Source organism: Petaurus breviceps, unplaced genomic scaffold, assembly GCF_028583685.1.
Source record: "Petaurus breviceps papuanus isolate PSGF00001 unplaced genomic scaffold, PetGlider_PUasm1.0 90701, whole genome shotgun sequence".
NCBI lineage: Eukaryota > Metazoa > Chordata > Mammalia > Diprotodontia > Petauridae > Petaurus > Petaurus breviceps.
The window spans coordinates 6,291,067-6,311,426 of record NW_027187316.1 but is presented as its reverse complement, the minus strand read 5'-3'; the positions used below and the strand labels follow the sequence as shown (position 1 = coordinate 6,311,426).

The 20,360-nt window shown below is 35.5% G+C and overlaps 1 protein-coding gene across 9 annotated transcripts in view; it reads right to left on the bottom strand.

Moving 5' to 3' along the window:
- SUPT3H (SPT3 homolog, SAGA and STAGA complex component) overlaps positions 1–20,360 on the bottom strand; it is a 677,491-nt gene that overhangs the window by 197,319 nt on the left and 459,812 nt on the right. For 7 of the 9 annotated variants that reach the window (XM_069065839.1, XM_069065837.1, XM_069065836.1 and 4 more), the window contains 2 exons: positions 8,865–8,951; positions 1,571–1,661 (listed from right to left, as the gene is read on the bottom strand). In XM_069065839.1, the coding sequence (XP_068921940.1) occupies positions 1,571–1,661; positions 8,865–8,951 (178 nt within the window). Of the gene's footprint in view, positions 1–1,570; positions 1,662–8,864; positions 8,952–13,329; positions 13,413–20,360 lie in introns of all 9 variants that reach the window. The other 2 variants (XM_069065845.1, XM_069065844.1) reach the window with 1 other exon arrangement.

Sequence of the window (20,360 nt, the reverse complement as noted above, 5' to 3'; positions counted from 1 at the left end):
CACATATATCCTTGAAGGAAGGGTTGATTATATAATCTCATCTAACTGACAGAAAATGTGAGCATTGATAAGATGGAAGCCTATAAACAAGAGAATCTTGACAGTATTAAATAATTTCTGCCTTTATCCTAAAATTAGTAAAGCAGATATGATAGCAATGTGGTATAATGGAAAACACAGTAGACTAGGAATCAGAAGATCTGGTTCTGGGTCTAGCATCAGAGATCTGTCTCCCCAGTCATCACTAGCTGTGTGACTGGGGGTGAACTTTTTCACTCCAAACCTCCTCATTTCCTCATTTGTGATATAAGAGGGTTGGACTAAATACCTTTTATTCTCTGGTCCTTTCCAGCTGTCAATCCATGATCCTCCAACTAGATGACCTATAAGATCCCTTCAAGCTTTAAATCTATTATAGTAAGATGACTAATAACTTAAAATTAGAAATACATAGATATATCTACTTTCAAATGATTAAACTTAGAGAATCATAATATATTAGATGAAAGGGATCTTAAAGATAGTTGAATCTCATCTCTTCATTTTACAGATGAGAAAAGTGAGACCCAGAGAAGGAAACATAATATAATAGAAGGAGCATTACATTTGAAGTCATGGTCAGGACTGAATCAGGTAAGGGCAAAGTCCCTTTACACCAAAATTTGAAAATAACGATTTTTAACTCTGTACAAAATATGTTGTATTAATATTTTCACACAACATTTACTCCTTCAGTAGAAGTTTAATAAAACCAAGAAAAATCAAATGAACCTAAATGCTGCATTTAAAAGTGTTCCCCAGAAACATCTAAGAAGTCACATTGGTAGTAAATTGTGGAGCCAAGACTTAAATTCAGACTGTCAGACTCCAGATTCTGTCCCTTTGATTCTCCATTGTTAACTAATTCTAAAGTGTTCTTTAAAATGGAATTGAGTTAGTAGGAAGAAAAGTAAATTTAAACAAAATATACCTTATGTATTCCTTTAAAACTTCAAATAGCACTGGAAGAATATAGCAATCATACATCAGAATTAAGTGATTTTGGAGTCTACCTTATTATGTCAAGTACCATTGATAATAAGTTAACACATGTCTATTCAGATATATTTCAAATGTTTACATGTATACATTTTTGTTCATCATAGATGCCATGTTAATATTATACATACTAAGATCAATTATACTTTCAATAAATACCAATTTCCTAGTTCCATGAAATTCTGACACTCAGTTCACTTACATTTATAGGGAGAATGGAAATATTTCCTTTTCTGAAGTCACTTAATCAGAAAAGAATAAGTTTAAACTGCTACGACAGTGTTTTGAAGGTTCTTAAAGTATAGTATCTTTAAGTACATATATATACACACCATACATACATTATATTTATAGTACATAATGCATATATTCAAATATATGTGCACAAATTGATCAAATGAAATAATGTATATAAAGCACTTTGAAACTATAAAGAGCAATTAAATGCCAACTATTATTATCATTAAAGTGTCTGTATGTGAGGGGAGGGTGTATATATGTACACGCATACATAAGGTGTATATATAATTACCTTCCAGAAGATCGTCCTCCTCTATACCTTTGACAATCTTAGATTTGTAGTCTCGGAAAAACATATATTTCAGCAGTCTTTTAAGCTTTTTCTATTAAAGAAAAATATAAATCAATTAGGAAAGATTATACAAAGTATTATATTAATTATTATAAATTATTCAATCCAAATAAAATAATTATTATGTTTGGTATGTAAATAAGAAAATGAAATACTGGGGAGGCACAGTGAGTAAAGGGCCAGCCCCAGAGTCAGGAGGACCTGAGTTCGGTTCCAGCTTCAGATACTTAACACCCACACAAAAGAACTAGCTGTGTAACCCTGGGCAAGTTACTTAACCCCAATTGTCCTCCAAAAAAAAAAAAAACAAATACTACCCAAAACTATTAAGATTATTAAGATAAATAAAATTAATGAACCTGCATGCAATAATTATTTACAGTAATACACCTGGTTCATTATAAATAATGTAAAAGGGTAGAAAAAAAGCATTAAAACTTTATCTGTACTCAAGTGCTAATGATATGATGATTTACTTAGAAAATATCAGGAATTTAGCAAAGATACAACTTGGATAAACAAAGTTATAATGTACAAAATAAACTCCCCCAAATTAATATCATTTCTATATAGTATTAATAGAACCCAAGAGGTAATAATAGAATGGGAAATATCACTCTATATAAGTACAAAATGGATAAAATATGTGGGACTCAAGTTACCAAAGCACACAAAATATTATATAGATTCAAATACAAAGTGCTCCTTAAAGAAATAAAGAATAACTTAAAAATCTGGAGGAATAGTTAATACTCATGGCTGGGCCATATCAATATAATAAAAACAACAATACTATCAAAATTAATTTAGTTTTAATGTTATACCAATAAAATTATCAAAGGAACACTTTATAGAACTCAATGAAAAAAATGAAATCAATTTGGAAAAATTAAAGATCTAGAATAAAAAAGATAGTCCCCAAGAGACAAAAAAAGAATATGAAGAATTGCAAACTACTAAGAACTATATTAATGAATGCTCCAAATCATTAATAATAAGAAAAATGCTATTCAAAACCACCCTAAGGTTTTACCTTGCACCCTGAAAATTGGCAAAAATGACAAAAGATGGGAATAATCAATGTGGAGGGCTTGTGGAATATAGGCACACAAGTATATTACTGGTGGAACTGTGAATCAACAAAACCACTTTGGAAAATAATTCAAAATTATGCAAATAAATTGACTAAAATATTTGTCCTCTTGATCCAGAGATGCCCTCTTTAGGCTTATAACCCAAACAAGTAAGTGATAAGAACAAAGCCCAAATATACAACAAAATATTTATATTTTTTTTGTGGCAGCAAAGAATGGAAATGAATTAGATTCCCATCAATAAGAGAATGCCTAAACAAATTGTGGTAATGTATGTAATGGAATATTACTATATCATACATTATAGACATTAATAGAGATATGTAGAACTATAGAATTTCAAAGTTATAAGAAATCTTAGGGCCCATCTAGTCCAATCCATACCCCCTAAAAAGATTCCTTCCATAATTTACCTGAGAAGTAATCATGCAGCCATGGTTTAAGAACTTCAAGTAAGGAGAGAATAAGCTTTATCATGAATTAATTCTAGAAAACAAATTGGGAATTTTTCTTTCTGTTACTGCCTAAGGTTCAAGGCAATTACTTATAAACATATAGTTTAAGAATTGCCTAGAAAAACTGTCTTTAACCACTATATTTAACTTAGGATTTTATTTTGTTACCAAGAACCATTTTCTGCCCTAACTATATCTTAGAAAAGATTCTGTTTGAAGATACCTGGTTCACCCAAAGAGCTGTGAAGAGGAGTGGGGTGAGTGTAAACAGGTTGTTATACATTACAAACAGGTAACCAGGTAAGGGAAGTAGCACATCACCAAGGAAATGTAAGACTGCAAAGATAGGCTGATCACTGCGTATGAATAAAGGGACAACCAATGGATGATCAGTGAGCTTCACTAAGTAAATAAAGAGAAATCGAGAAGGTCTCATTCCGGTATGCTGAATAGACTCCCTGTGATGAAGTAATAGGGGAACATGGACTAGAATTCACAGAGATGGGCAGGTATGGGTGGGGTACAAGCTGCATCATGGGAGGATATACCCACACAGGAAAGAACAATGGAGTACTCTCATACTCTTTTGTTTTAGGAGAATACTCTGTGAGAAGGAACAGGAGAAAAAATAATACAAGCTAAAATTTTGACATGACAACAGGTTGGTAATAATCTCACTTGAGACGTATTTTTGATTTAAATAGGCATATGCAAACTTAAAGAATTTGTTAAATGAATTTTACATATTAAAAATAAAAATTCCTGAGAAGAAAATGCTGGTCTTCTTGAATCCATTTTTCTTGGTCATTTAGAGAATATATCTGCCAAAAGGGAAAATGTAGTAGAAACTACATAGTTCTATATATCAGTGTGTAAAATCTTTGGCTGTACCTATGTAGTATTTTCTTGATTAAGGCTGGTAAACTCATGGTCTTCTTTTGGATCTACATCACTAGTCATTAACTGACTCAGTACAAGGCACAGTCACCCTGTGTGTGGTTTAAGAAAGCATCATTTTTGGCACCCAATCCCTGAATGGCTATGAAGGGCCTTCTGTTTATGACTCCAAATCAGAATTGATAAAGTGCTTTCATAGCTGTGAGATGCTATAATACTTGTGACATTCCTAGGAGAAGGGCAGGTATTATCATACCTCCAGCTTTCTCATACGAGGAAACAAATGCTCCTAGAGGTTTAAGTGCTGTGTCTGGCTAGTGAGCAACGGGATAAGAGCTCGCGGTTTTCATGTCCAATGATGCCTTGATGGTCTCCTGCTTTACAAAAGAGAAGTGGCAGCAGTTTCCAGGTCCTTTGGCATGGATGTGGCATGCAGTGGTTGCTCCACTATTCCAAATGGGAAGAGCCGTACAATTCCAACAACTCATACCATGGTGATGAAGATTTTTAAGGTAGCAGGAAGGAATGTTATACACTTTTGGGGATCTTTCTTCAGGGAATGGAGCGTGAAGAGTAGATTCCGGAGGTACCAACATCATTAGTAATTTCTAGAAGTATAAGAAAATTGGCCACTATCCCAGACCTGCCCTGAACTTCATTGCTTAGTATGCTCTTTTTGGGCAGAGGAAGGACATAGTCCACTGTTCTTGTTTGTCCTTCCTTTTTGAAGAGGACCATAACTTCAGGAAGGTGATGTCATGATTTGAAAGTGAATTGGATTTAAGTGAGGAAGGGCTGTGCAAAGTCACCAGCTCCATTCTCTCCTCTGGAGCCATCTGGGTCCAGTGGCAAGCTATAGATTAGGATGACTGGAGGTGACCAAGGATGCAGTGAGAGGCCATGGCCTTTTTAAGCTAAGGGTTTTCCCAGGTCTCAGATTGAGGCAATGTCCATTCAGTGATTAAGGCTAGGTACAAAACGAGGCAAAGAATTTATCTAGTCAAAAAAAAAAAAAAGTTCAGTTTGAGGGGCGGCTAGGTGGTGCAGTGAATAGAGCACCGGACCTGGAATCAGGAGGACCTGAGTTCAAATCCGGCCTCAGACACTTAATGCTTACTAGTCACGTGACCTTGGGCAAGTCACTTAACCCCAACTGTCCTGCCTTCCCCCCCAAAAAAGCAAAAAAAAAAAGTTCAATTTGGGAGGGTAAAAGTCTCAGGGTTTCTGGCCAAAACAGAAAAATTGCTATTTATACTCACTCTGAGGCAAATGATGACCAAGTAAGGCTTGGACTGGGACTTATTGTTAGTCAATCTATGAGAGCCAGAGTGATTTGGATTTAAGGTGTGGTCCATAAAAAAGAAATCTAGCTGTAAACCCCAAGATTTCTTTTGAGGTTTCAACAATCAAAATTTATATTCCTTTGGGCAGGGCACCTACAGGTAAGGGTATGATTCCCTATAGGAAGGAAGGAAGGAAGGAAGGAAGGAAGGAAGGAAGGAACTGTGTTGTCTAACTGGAATTGGCCAGTTGGGTACTCAGTGGGGCAGCTACAGCTACTAACAGGTTTGTCCTTGGTTCTCAAAGAGGACCATGATATCAGGAAGGTAATGTCATGACTTGCTAGTGAATTGGACATTGGAAGAACACAGTCCACTGCTTTCTCCATCTAAGTTGTATACAAGTCTGTACAGAATGCACCAACCTTAAAAAAATATTTAATACTACCAGTAGACTTGGACTCTGGCAGCAACTAAATTTGATTATCTTGAGAAATTCAGCAATATTATAAGATTTATTGTAATGAGAAGTGGGGAAAGGCATTTGATGGGGAATATCTCAGTAGTAATTAATTAACCTTGGGATTATGCATTCTTTGACTGTAAGGTTGTCAGGATTCTTGATGCTCTTCCTTGGTGAGAGAACTAGTGGTCACTTGGAGAGTGGCCAGTGAGACAGCTTAGTGGAGAAAGAGTGATGGATATGCAGTTAGGAGAGAGCTTGATCTGAATATTATCTCTAAAACTTCTTAGCTATGTGGTCATGTGCACATCGCTTAACTTCTCTGAAGCTCAGTTTCCTGATCTGTAAAAAGGGGGAAATTGTACTTAAAAGACCCTAACTTGTAGGGTTCTTATGAGGATGTGGAATGCCTTACACATAAATGTTTAATAACCTGAACTTTAAAATACCATGTCAATAAAAGTCAGGTGTTGTTGTTGTTGTTGATATTAAGTAGAAAGGTGTTTTGGAGAACCAAAAGCTTTTTGCTTATTGGGAGACTTCCTTATTGGGTATGAGTAAACCTGGTGATATAGCCCAAGTGAATGAAGCTGGTTAAGCATACCAAAGGCCAATCCCAAGTCATTACCTCCTAGGTCCTCTGCAGGTCCAAGAGGCTGAGACTTGACATTATAATAAGAATGAAGTGTTTTCTTGTTTGAGATCAGGTGGGAGAAAAATGCATAAACACTCTACCAACCAACAGTTCCTCCCCTATCTAGACTTGCACCTTGTTATTTCCAAGAATGGTACCTTCATTCCATTGAGACAGACCTCCTACCTGCTTTCTACACAAACCCCAGGTATGACTTCATCTTCACTAATGCTGTCTTCCTTACCCAAAAGGTTTCCTCTCCTCTTTTCTACTGATCCTAAAAACATTTTTTCTTTCTTTCTTTTTTCTTTTCTTTTTTTTTTTGCTTTTTGGAGGGGGAAGGCTGGGCAATTGGGGTTAAGTGACTTGACCAAGAACACACAGCTAGCACATGTTAAGTGTCTGAGCTCACATTCGAACTCAGGTCCTCCTGACTCCTGGGCCAGTGCAGCACCTAGCCACCCCCATATTTTTCTTTTAAGGCTTACTTCCTTCTAGATATCTTTCAACTAACCTCATACCCCATGGTAACCTTTGCTTTATACTGTATCCCATCAGCTCAAATTAATCAATATGTTCCCTGAACTTAGCACAATCTACAGTATCTAATATGCAAAGTGAGTACTTCAAAGACTAAGTGTCCCCTATATGCCTAGCACTGTGGTATGCAAGAACTCTTTAGGACCATCCCTTCCTGCCTCAAAAGGACTCAGTGCTATGTGATCTGTACCACACCCTCAGGAGCCTGACTAGGAATGTAGCAGCTTGAAATGATTGTTCAACCTCTCCAAATCTAGCTTTCTGAACTAGGCTATGAGAACCCTGTGGGGAGGGGCCCTCTCTCGTTCTATTCTTTGTAATCCAATAGTCACCAAGAGAGTGCTTGCATGCAAGCAGCAGGCAAGCATAGAATAAATTTTTGTTTAGTTGTTTTTCAGTTATGTCTGTGACCCTTTGGGGGTATTCTTGGCAAAGATACTAGAATGGTTTCCCATTTCCTTCTCCAACTCATTTTACAAATGAGGAAACTGAGACAAACAGGGTGAAGTGACTTGCACAGGGTCACACAGCTTGGAAATGTCTGAGGCTGGGATTTGAACTCAGGAAGATGAGTCTTCTGACTCATGGCCTGGCATTCTATCCACTGGACCACCTAGCTGTCTCCACAGAATAAATACATGTTGAATTAAATTTAGATTCAAATCAGTTTAGGTAATAATTGATGGTTCTTTCACACATTTCTCACAAACACAGGTAAAATACTGTGTGAAAGGTCTAGTCTTATTTGATCTTTAGTCAGTTCTAATGAAAAGCTTTGTTGAATAGGTAAAGGGATTGAACACGAGAAAGGATGTTAAGTAGACTAACCAAGAGGGTAGACTGCTCTGGAAGAAAGGAGGAAAGATGGCTTACGTACAAAAAGGTAGCTGAACAAGAGATGAGTAAGAAAAAAACAGAAACCTGGGAAAAACACAAGGAGTAACTCAGGTTTCTCCAAAGGGTAAACATTTCCTTTATTAGGATCATACCTGTTTTAGTGCCCTCTGGCTGTTCAATAAGTATTCATATATTTCAGTCTTTCAGACAAAACACTGTATTTGAAGTAGTGACACGGGTTTTTTTTCAGTCAATTGTGTAAGAGGCCTATTTCAAACTCTTAAAATCACACATAAATATATCTTTAAATTATTTAAGGTTTACAGAATTTATTATCATAATTAAAAATGAGAAAACATTATCTTAAATAGATTAAAATTAAGATCATAAGAGCACAGAATTTGAGTTGAGGGACCTCAGACAATGTCATCTAGTCTCTCTCATTTTACACAGGAAGAAGGTGGGGATTAAAGAGCTAAGTCTAAACTCACACAGAGAGTAATTAGCAACACCAAGAGTGGGGTCAAGGTACTTTGACTAAATTTAGCATTCTTTCCAGTATATCACACCACCAAAGAGGATACTACAGACATCCAAGCCCTCAAGACCCAACTATTTATCCTAATACTACTTGTTTTTCACGATTTCATTGACAGTGTATTAGTACCAAAAGAATGCATTTTTGTTATATAGCTAATTGTTATGAGGGTCAGTAACAATAATAATAATGAGGATGACAATATTATGAGAAAAATCGTCCTTATAACTACTGATGACATAGTCATTGACAGTTGCCTAAGAATTCTTGAGCTGGTGCTAAGTAAACATTACTTTAAAGGAAAAGTGAAGATGATTAAAACTCAATTCAGTTTTTAAAGATGTGTTCAGGAAAGAAAAATCAGGTAACTAACAATAAAAGTATTTTGTACTTCAGGTATAACATGCCTATATTCTATGCCTAGAACCTTCTATTTATCATTGGTAACCTCCCATTGGAAGGAATACTTTAGTGAGAAGATCATTGTTGTATTTACCTTGTCTTTGCGCATCAAAAAGAGCAGATCTTCAGCAGAAATCACTCTGGCTCCTCGAAGCTGTGAAACTTCAGCTGCTTGCTGCAACTAAAAACAAAGAGGGAAATGTGAAATCGACTTCTACAATAAGTGCTTTATTTATTAGGTTAAGATAAAATTAAAGATAAACACAAAGCAGGCATGATGTCTCAGGAAAGACAAATTCTAACTTCAAAATATACCAAGAATGAAAAACCTTTGGGGATATTCAGCAAATACATTATAGCATTTAAAAGCCAAATGTCCTCTGTTTTAGGATGCCAAAAAACGCAATTAGATTAAACTTATGAACACACCTGCAACATGATACAATAAACAGAAATCTTTGATTTCTTTCATGCAAAAAAAAATCTTGACGCTCAGCTTCCTAAATTACATTAATGCACCTGAAAATAATTTTATGAAATTTTATCCTTCATACCCATATGAGCAATGGTTTCACTCAGTATCACTCGTTGAATAAGTATATTATTAATCTGAGCTCCCATGCTGGTATGACTTGAAATAGGCCTATTCAGAAGTTAAAAAGATCAACAAAAACAGTAGCTGTTTCTAATATCCAAAAGAAAAAAAGTACTTTTAGTTTTGGCAAGTCTTCAGTGGGCAAAGGATTCAGTCCATAAATCATAATACTGGACTGCATTAATTTCTTTCCACACTAATCACACGCACACAAAAAGTTAACTGTATCTGGAATGCACAACACAAAACATACTGCATAAAAAGTTACAGATTCTTCCCACCCCCAAATGCTCACTTGGGCCTTTCCTGCTACAGAGACTAGAGTTTTCAGGAATTAAGAAGTCCTAGAAATATAATCTTACTTAAAACTGACCTGGAAAATATAAGAATGTGAAAAATGATAGTTCTATTTTTCTGGCAAAGGCAAAATCAGTTTCTTATTCTGATTAGTTTGAGGGAACATAAAATGCTTATACTTCCATCTGAAAAAAATCAAGATGCTGGAGAAAATGCTACAAAAATGCATCTGTAATTTCTTCCAAATTTGATCATACCATGCTGATTGTACCAAACCCACTCTATCCAATCTGAAATTACTGTAAAAATATTTATATTCAAAAGCTATCCCTGAATGCATCTCTTTCTGCAAGTAATACATCTAACACACACACTCAACAACATCCTGATGAAAAGCTCTTTAAAAGAGGGTACAATGTTTTTGGTTATCTTACCATTTATATGAGACCAAATAAAATATCTCTGATGAACAAACACTACTCCACAAGTGTTTAAGTTATTTTTCCAACTCAGACTCATTGTTTTCCACACATACAAACTACAAAATAGATTAAACTCTCAGGGTGTCGGCTAGAGCACTGGCTACTGTGGCTGGCACAAAAACATGATTCTATCTATATACAGAAATTTATTTTTAGCCAGCAATCATTTAAAAAGAAATCTGGAAAGAAAGGTTAAAAAAGGAGGGTGGGGGGGATGGAGGGAGGGAGAGAGAAAGAGAGGGAGGGGGAGGGAGAGAGATTGTGAAAGTTTTATTTGAATAGGGATGTTTTTTTTGAAGACTGGGGTTGCTTTTAGGTACACATGTTTTTTTGAAAAAAATATTTCTATCCTTGTGCACAATTCATGCAATCAGTTTGGAAAGGAATATAAGCTGTGCATCAATCTATTTTGGCCACACACAGAGTCCCAGGAGGTAGGAATGTCAAGAAACATTTCCTAATACATAGGGTGATGTTCTGAAAATTGGAAAGCACTGTACAAATGAGGTGTCATCCTTGCTTAAGAAGGTGTTATAACTATATGATTCAAAATAGTTTATCAAAATTTAAAACATAATTTCTTACTGTTTCATATTTAAATTTCTGTATTTCACAGCATCCTGACTGATAGAATCTATTATATTGGCATTTGGTATAAATTTAATAAATACTACTTTCTGTGTTTAGAGTTCTGTGCACAGCTCTCAGGGGATATTAAAAGTTAAGCTAATCTTTGCTCTTAGAGAGCCTACAGTCTAATAGGGACATAAAACAAAAACACAAATAACTAAAATCGTATATTACTATACACATACATACACATACACACATATATGTACTATATGACCACCTTTAAATCCATGTGACCATGTTACTAATATTATAAGACTATAAAAAGACTATTATAACTATAATACTTTATAACAAGCAAATTAGAGAGGAATAAAATAAATGGTTATGTGAGCTCTGAGGCCTTTCCTGACCTAAGACTGGGAGGCTGGGGGCAAAAAGTCAAGGGAGGCTTCCTACAGGAGGTGGCTTTGACCTGTGTTTTAAAAAACAGGCAGAAATTCCAGAGGTGATGATGAGGGAGGTAGAGAACACTGTGAACAAGGGGATGAAAGCGTGAAGATGCTGGGTATATTCAAGAGACCTTCCAGTTTGACTGAGGTGGACAATAACTTTAGATAAGACTGAAAAGGAAGACTGACTTGGATTTCAGAAAGCTCTGAATTGTGGGCAAAGGAGTTTGAGCTTTAGTAGGCAGTAGGGCGAAACTGAAAATTTTTGAGGAGAGGAGTGACATGGTCAGCATAAGAATGAAAATGGTTAATAGACTAATATAAAAATAATAGCTTATTAATCACGCGAAATTTCAAATGTGGTTATGTATTTTTATGGTATAGGAACTGGATTGTGATTTCCTGCCCCCCCCAACTATTAAGGCCCTCCTGACCCAAATGATCACATATTTATTTTTATTTATATCTTCTTTTAATACTTATTCCTATACTTGTTATCTTCCTCCTTAAACAGTAACCTCCTTGCAAATAGGGATTGATTAATTCTTTATATGTACATTTGCATCATAAGCACCTTACACAATGCCTGGAATAAAACAGGCATTTGATAAATGCTTATTGACTAACTGACATAGGAAATTCCCTCTATCAATGCAGACCAGTACTTTTCCTGAAATTTATAATCTTAGAGAACTGCCTGGAGCACTCTGAGTTTAAATGACTTGCCCAGAGTTACAAAGCCAGTATATGTTAGAGGGAGAGCCAGGACTTGAACCAATGTCTTTCCTGGCTTCAAGATCAGCAGCACTACCACCACCAGCACCATCATCATCATCATCATCATCATCATCACCATCACCATCATCATCACCATCATCACCACTACCACCAGCATCATCACCATCATAAGCATCATCATCATCATCATCACCATCACCGATCATTATCATCACTAGCATTTATTTATATAGTACTTTAAGATTTACAAAGCACTTTACACATGTTATCTCAGTAGAACTTCACAGCAAACCTGGTGCTATCATTATCCCAAGTTTACAAAAGAGGAAACAGAAGAAGTCATTAAATAACTTGCCAGGGTCACATAGCTGATAAGTATCTGAAGGACCGGAAACGAAGGTCTTCCTGACTCCAAGTCTAGCTCTCACCCCACACTGTCACCTGGTTGCCTTTATGTATGTATATGCATGTGAATTATTTAAGTTAGTATAGGCATCAGTAATATATGTCAGGAATATATAAGGACTACAAGCAAAACTGCACAGTAGTTTGGTTTGGGGTACCCTCAATCATAACTCACGATTTAACAATGGTTTAAGGTTTAACAAATTTTTTCGTTAACCTTATGAAGAGGTAATATGAATATTATTATTCTCATTTTACATTTGAAGAAACTGAGGTTCAGAGAGGCTAAGGGACTAACACATGATCACATAGCTATTAAGTGTTAAAATTAGGATAATAAAAATAATAACCTAGCTTACATAGCACATTAAGATTGACAAAACACTTTACATGTCTCATGCAGGCCTCACAATGATATCAGGTGGGTACTATTATCATCAGCACTTAAAGATGAAGAACCAGTGTCTCAGAAAGGTAAAGTGATTTGTTCACAATGTAAAAGCTGCTAAGTGTCATTTTCACTCTGGTTTTCTGACTCCAAATCCAGTGCTGCTGCTTCTAGACCATGGGCTCTTCTTTTCGAATCATTTTGAAGCTGTTCCAGAATCACCACTCCTACATCTCACATAGCTCTTTCTCACCCCATTCCCATCCTAGGCAATGTGCCCAGCACTCTAGAATAACCTCCTATAGTCTATTAGAAGTATTACAATAGAATTATCTAATTGATTAAAATAATTCATACTAGGTATAAGTGACACAGAAACTCACATTTCCAGGAGTTATTTACATTTTTTTTTAAACAAAACAGGCTTATTATTTATCCCTTGCTTACTCCAGGCTACCGCCATCAAAATTCTCTACCTCTGTCCTATCACATCAAGAATAAAGTTTGGCATCCATCTCTGGAAAGGCTGTCAGTCAGTCTTTGTGTTAATGCATTTGATCTGAGGGGGGAAAAAGCATCATAAACTTAAAACAAATGTCTTTGGAATAGGTCATGTAGTGGATGGAGCATACCTTGAGTCAGGAAGAGCTGAGTTCAAATCTGGTCTCAGACTCTGGGCAATTTACTTAATCCTTATTTGTCTCAGTTTCCACATCTGTAAAATGAGGTAGCAGTTACCTCCCAGGATTGTTGTAAGGATCAAAAGAGATAACTGTAAAGTGCTTAGGACAGGGCCTGGCACAGAGTAAGTGGTATATAAATGTTAGCTACTATTATTATCATTTATCAATTATCTTTATTATTACATTGATAATAAGACTGCTGGAAACAGTGTTCTGAGAATTATTTACTGTCAAGTTCCATATGCCTGAAAACAGACTAGAGGTAGAGGTCCTACAACAATAGCCAATAGAACAAGGTGAATAATTCTGCTGATAATGAAGAATTAGAGCATTTTACAATTTTGTACATTACAAAGAAAGTAGTATATACTGTAATTGAATTAAAAAGCTAACAAGCAATGACTGGGGAAAATGATATTTTAAGCTTAATCACTAGTTTAATAACTTTATGAAGTTAACTTTCTTGGCTAGATGAATTAAGGTATATTTAACAGTAAGCTTACAGTAATTCTTTTAGCAACTTTAGCAAATTATAGATTTTGTAAAAAGAAGTATTTATTCCACAGTGATTGCAATTCACTTTGCTGAAATTCAGCTTTTGCTTAATAATTTTTCCATTGTTTTCAAAATAAACAAATGGCAATACCCACATTTTAGTAAATGTTTAGCTAAAGGCTAAGAAAAATGTTCACTAACAAACACAAAAATTCCAATTCTTCAAGCATATTTAAACTCTTTAGGGCTTAGAGCTAAAGCACACACACACACACACACACACACACACACAAACACACACACATACACCCTAAATTATCTGGTGTAGGGTCCACATCCTAATAAAGGTAGTTAGGAAGGAATTTACCACAATTAATTGTTTACTTACTTTCCTACCCACTCTAAAAGTACCATCTAAAGTACCAGCTGAGACAGAAGTTTGAGACACATTTTGCCAGAAGAGCATCTAGTAGGAGGAAAAAATCTGTGGGGAGGGGTGAGGGCAAGTGAAGCTATGCCTTTCCTGATGTGTAGCAAGAAAGATTCAGCACAGACTAAATGAAAGCTTTGAGTACAATTTCTAAGTTCCTAAGTATGCAATCCAGCATGTGTCCTAGTGACCAGGAGGGTTAGCAGGGCATGGCATGCCAAGTTCTGGGTTCAAATCACTCCTCTTTCACTGGCAGGGATGATACTTTAAGATTTACAAAGAGCTTTCCTGTGAGGAAGAGAGCACTAGGACATTCCCATATTTTTGAAGATGAAGAAAACAATGCTCAGAGATATAATATGAAATACTCATGGCCACAACCAATACATTCTTTAATGTATCAAGGACTTATTGTATTTTCGCAGTTTTCTGGGACAGTATTGTATAATACATCTTAAAATCCAGGGCCTTCAAAAATCTGAAAAAAAATTCTTCCATGTTATCCCAACAATGACTAAGAAAAGCTTCTCTGCAAGGAAAGAAATACTATTGTACAAAATAATAGCTCAGCGTATTTGAGTAAAGTGGTATATGGAATTCCAAGTCTACTGAGTTCATTTTAATCACATTTTCCTAAAGAACTGACTTGGACTTAGACTACAAATAGAATCTGGATCTAGCTAAAAGAATGTAGGATATAACAAGGAGAAAACTGGCTTGGGAATCAGCACTTTGTTTCTCTTTTCAGCATGGGCACTAACTAGCTATATGATTCTGAATATGTCACATATCACAAAAACTTCAAGGTAAAAATAATGATTTATTTTTTCTTAATTTATATTTTCATTTAATTTCTAAAATTTTATTATATAAACATTTTTCTAAATTGAGTTTCAAATTCTCTCCTTCCCACACATTTAGAAGGCATGGGATATGATACCCACTATACATGTGAAATCATATAAAACATGTTTCCATATTATCCCTGTTGCAAAAAAAAGAAGAAAAATAAGCCAAGGGAAAAAATTATACTTCAACTTGCATTCAGAGTTCATCACTTCTCTGGAGGTAGATAGCATTCTTCATCATGAGTCCTTTGAAATTGTCACTGCTCATTTTATTGGTCAAAGCTGTCTTCCACGGTTTATCTCATTACAATATTGTTGTTACTGTATAAATTGATCTGGTTCTGTTCACTTTACTCTGCATCTGCTCATATAAGTCTTCCCATGTTTTTCTAAAATCATTCTCCTTGTCATTTCTTATAGCACAATATAATTCCATCACAATCATATGCCACTTGTGGAACAATGATTTAAATATTAAAAATCATTAAAAACTATAGAATAATAATATAAAAATCATTAAAAACTACAGAATAATAGATTTTTATATCTTTCAAATGATACAGATAAGTTCTTAGCCAACTAATGACTTTGATGATATTTTAGAACAGATAAATTATATAACATAAAAACCAAATTTTTGCAAAACAAAAACAACTATATCCAGAATGTGAAAAGAAAGAGGGGGAAGAATAGTTAAAATGTTTGTGTTAAATACGTGATAAAAGTCGGACATATAAAACCTTTAAGGAACTGACACACATTTATTCAAGTAAGAGCCTCTCCAACTGACTAGAGGTCAAAATGATTAACCATGTTAAAAATATTCAACATCTCTAATAATTAGCAAAATGTAAATGAAAACCACTTTAAGATTCTAATATTCTAATTCTAAATGGCAAAGATAATAAAAATTTGATACTAGTATATGACTGTGTATAATAGATATGTTAATATCCTGTCATTAGTGGAGTTATGATTTGGGTTTCTGCAAATATGCAATATGTAATTATAAAACAGGAGTTACAAAAATATTCATACTCTTGGACACAGGGTACTGCTACTCAGATTAAAACCTGATCAAATTACTGAAAGGGGGAAAAAAAGAGACTGACATGTTAAAAATCACACACACACATTACTAACAATAGTATTTATAAGGAAAACAACAAAAATGCTATAACTCCTCTTCCCTACCCCCCTCAAAATGACAAATGCTCAATGACTGAATAATGACAGAATAAACTGTAGTATATGAATGCAATGGAGAATTACTGGATCATAAGAAAAACAAATATAAAGACTTCAAGATATGTAGGAAAACCTACTTGATATGATGCTGAATGAAGAAAACAAAACCAAAAAAATACACTTTACTATATAATTAACAACTATATAATTAAAGACAATAATAACAGCAACAAATGCATGTTAAATACACAGGAAAAAGAAGCCCAAAAGGGGTTTTGGAAACAAGCAGGAGGATTTGCTTACTTAACCATGTTAAATGCAATATATACATTTTGATTTGGGTTTAAAAATTAGTCAATAACAAAAGTGTACAGACACATGGATGATTATAGGATCCTAGGATCATGGATTCAGAGTTGGAAGTAAACCCAGAGGCCACTGAATCCAACTTCCTCATTTTTACAGATGAAGAAAAAGAGGCACAGAAAGGTTTGATGGCTTGCTCTGGGTCATAAAACTAAGAGTCTGAGGTGATGTGTGAGGCTGCATTTTTCTGACTTCATGTCCAGTTCCTCAATCTCTTCACCTCTATAATTTACAATTTCTTTTTGTTTGTTCATTTTCATGTACTTTTGTTTATATATTCAAACACATGTACATGTCAAAGGAAATTAAAATGTATATAAAAAAGTAAAATATAAGTTGATACTTCCATAATGCTTTAAGGATTATGAAATGAATGAATATACAATAATGGGTTAAAGTGCAGAAAAAGAAGAAAGTATTTTTTCACTGTCAGAGTGATTAAAATACTATCTCTCAAAGGAGTCTGTGCAATAGTCATCTCTGGGGGACCTTAAAAATAGAGCTTTACATGATACAGTCACAAGGTCAGCCTGAAGGCAAAAGGCCTGGTTTTATGGTTCTTTGACCATATTTGACCATAGTTCTTTGACTAAACTAAAGCTAGTCACACCTAAACTTTAAACCAAACTAGAGAGCTTTGCAAATGAAACCAAGAGTAGGGATGCAGGATGTTAAATTAAATTTCCAAATTCCTTTGTGTATTAAACTGCAATTTTTATGGAATGATATTTACCATTAAACTAATCCCGCATCTACATCTCAGCTCCTGAGTCATTTAAAGATATGCACATATGTATGAAATTCATATGTATACATCTGTATATGTATTCTGTGCCTAAGAACACATACATACATGCATCTGCCCTGTATTTTTCCAGGTGTCCCACAAGCATCTGAAATTCAACATGTCCCAAACAGAATTTATTGTCTTTCTACCCAAACTCATCCTTCTTCTAAACCTCCCTGTTCCTGTGGAGGGTTCAATTTTTCCAGGCTCCCAAGTTTGCAACTCACTTTCCTTTACCACATCAATCCAACACTTTGCCAAACCATATTGTTTCCTTCTTCACAGCATCACATGCGTCTACCACCTTCTTCTCAGATGTTGTCTTCCACTTAGATCATTATAAAAATCTATGAGTTAGTCTCCCTGACTCAAGTCTCTCCCAACTCCAATTCATTCTCCATACATCTATCTACTAATATCATCTTCCTATGATGCAGTGCTGATTATGTCACTAGAACAGTACATAAACTCCAATGTCTCTCAAATTACTACCTCTCGAACAAAACATAAATTCCACTGTTAAGTCTTTGGAAGTCCTTTGCAATCTGGCCCCAGCTTAAGATTCCAGTGTAATACTCCATTTACCATTCTTTCTATGGTCCAGCCAAATTGGATTTCCTGCTGTTGCTGAAACAGAAAACTCGAACTCCTATTTCTAAGTCTTTGTACTAGCTGTCCTTCAAGTCAGAAATGTACTCTTTTCTCACCACAGTGCCTTTAGAATCCCTTGTTTCCTCCAAAATTTTGCTCAAAGGATCTCCCATCTGTCAATGGTTTCCCTCCCCCAAGACCTTGTGTTTATTTTGTATGTATGTAAGTAAGTAAAGGTTGTCTTGACAGAATGAAAGTTCCTTGAGGGCAGGATTATTCTTGTCTTTGTTGATGAACTGACTGATTAATTGGGGATAATGAAGAAAGGTATTGGAGTATATTAGAGAGAATGAAGGGCAAGCAAGCTCATGACAGATGTCCCTAACATTAAAGACAAAGTCATCTGTTGTGAAGAAATGGGGTGAGGGTAGTGTTGTAAACTTAAGAGAAGGAGGTTTGGAAATGTCATTGAAGGGAGTGAAACAGAAAATCTGAAAATAACAAAAATAACTGCTACCAAGTAGTGAGGGTCAAGCTGAGATGAGGTATCACCAACTTGTACTAGACTTGATCCTCATAGTTGCATAACTCCTTCCATTAGTGATCAGCAGCTCAGGATCAGAAACAGAAAGGCTGGATGATGGGAATGAACGAACCATAGTTGGAACTTGGCAAATATTAAAGAATCCTAGTACAAAAAGGCAAGAGAGTCAATGTAATGATTTGTTCAGATTGTAAACCATAGTGTCAAGACTGAAGATAGGAAAGTAAAGTCAGAGTAGTGCTGATGGTCTGGAAGAAGAGGGCAGATGAGATTTCCATTCTGTCTGCATCACTTTGGGACTCTTCTGACTTCTCCACAGTGCACCATGTTCCAGGAATCTCATCACTAGGAAAACTCACTATTCTGTAAGATCCAATATGCTTTGGTACTCACACTTCATCACTACTTTCTGCCTCTCTGATTGGAGGGCAAAATTCTGAAACCCCCATTTACGGAAGGGGCTCAGCACAGAAATTTCATTTCTCAACCTGGCTCTACTACTTTGGGACTCCTCAGACTTCCCTCCACCATGCCCTCACATTGGGTACTTTCCTCCCCTACTTCCCAAAGCTCTTCAACTTCCTTTTATATATTGTTTTTCCCTTTAGATTCAAAGCTCCTTGAGGACAGAAACTTTCTTCTTTCTTTCCTTCCTTCTCTCTCTCTCTTTCTTTCTTTCTTTCCTTGTATCCCCAATGCTTTAGCAGTACCTGGCACATAGTAGGTGCTTAATAAATTATAGCTGACTACTGAGCTTGAATTGAAAAGCAGTTTCCAGAAGAATGAGGTGGGAAGAAAGATAAAATGACAAAAGATTAACATTAGAAAAGGGAATTACTTTGTTTCAGATCATAGAGTTGACAGAGCTTGGCATGATGGTGAGGTCCAAAATATGACTACCCATCTGACTGGCGTAGGTCTAATGAAATGAAGCTCAAAGAAGTTGAGTGAGTGGATAAACTGAGAATTTAGGACTTTCAAAGGGCCATCAACATCAGAGGGGTCAAATTCACTTCCTGGGGCTCCAAGTTACTATAATAACTATCAGATTAGAATATAATTGGGAAATATTTAATGAAATAAAATAAAAATATAAGGTAGATTATGTTAATTTGTAGTTTTCTAAGTCAATATGTAGTCCACAGGGATGGATGCCTTTCTATTTGAGTGTGACACCACTGATCAACATTAATATTTAATTCCTCAAGGATGAGAATTCTCTCTACATAGTTCTTAAATCCCCTTATAGGGATTAGAACAGAGAGTAAAAAATGTGAATCAGGTAATAAGCACCTTGAGAAAGAAGAGAGGTAGCTACCCAGAGATAGCAAATAATTGCTATGAGAGTCTGGATATGGTGATAAAGATGAATGGATTGAATCCTAAAGGAGGAGAGAAGCAGCAAGGCATAGTTCATAGAGTGCTAGACTTAAAATTAGTAAAATTTGAACTCAAATTCTACCTTTACCACTTCCTAGTTGTGTGACCTTGGGAAAGTCACTTTGAACCTCAATTTCTTGATCTGTAAAGAGAGTGTTTTGGATTGGATGGCCTCTAAGGTTCCTTGCAGCTCTAACTCTATGATCCTATAGGTTGCTGAGAGATGGTGGCAAATGGAGGGTCCCAAAATGGCCATGGAAATGAATGAATGAAAAAGCATTTATTAAGCAATCATTATGTGTCAAATGTTGGGAATACAAATACATGCAAGAATGACAATCCCTGCTGAGT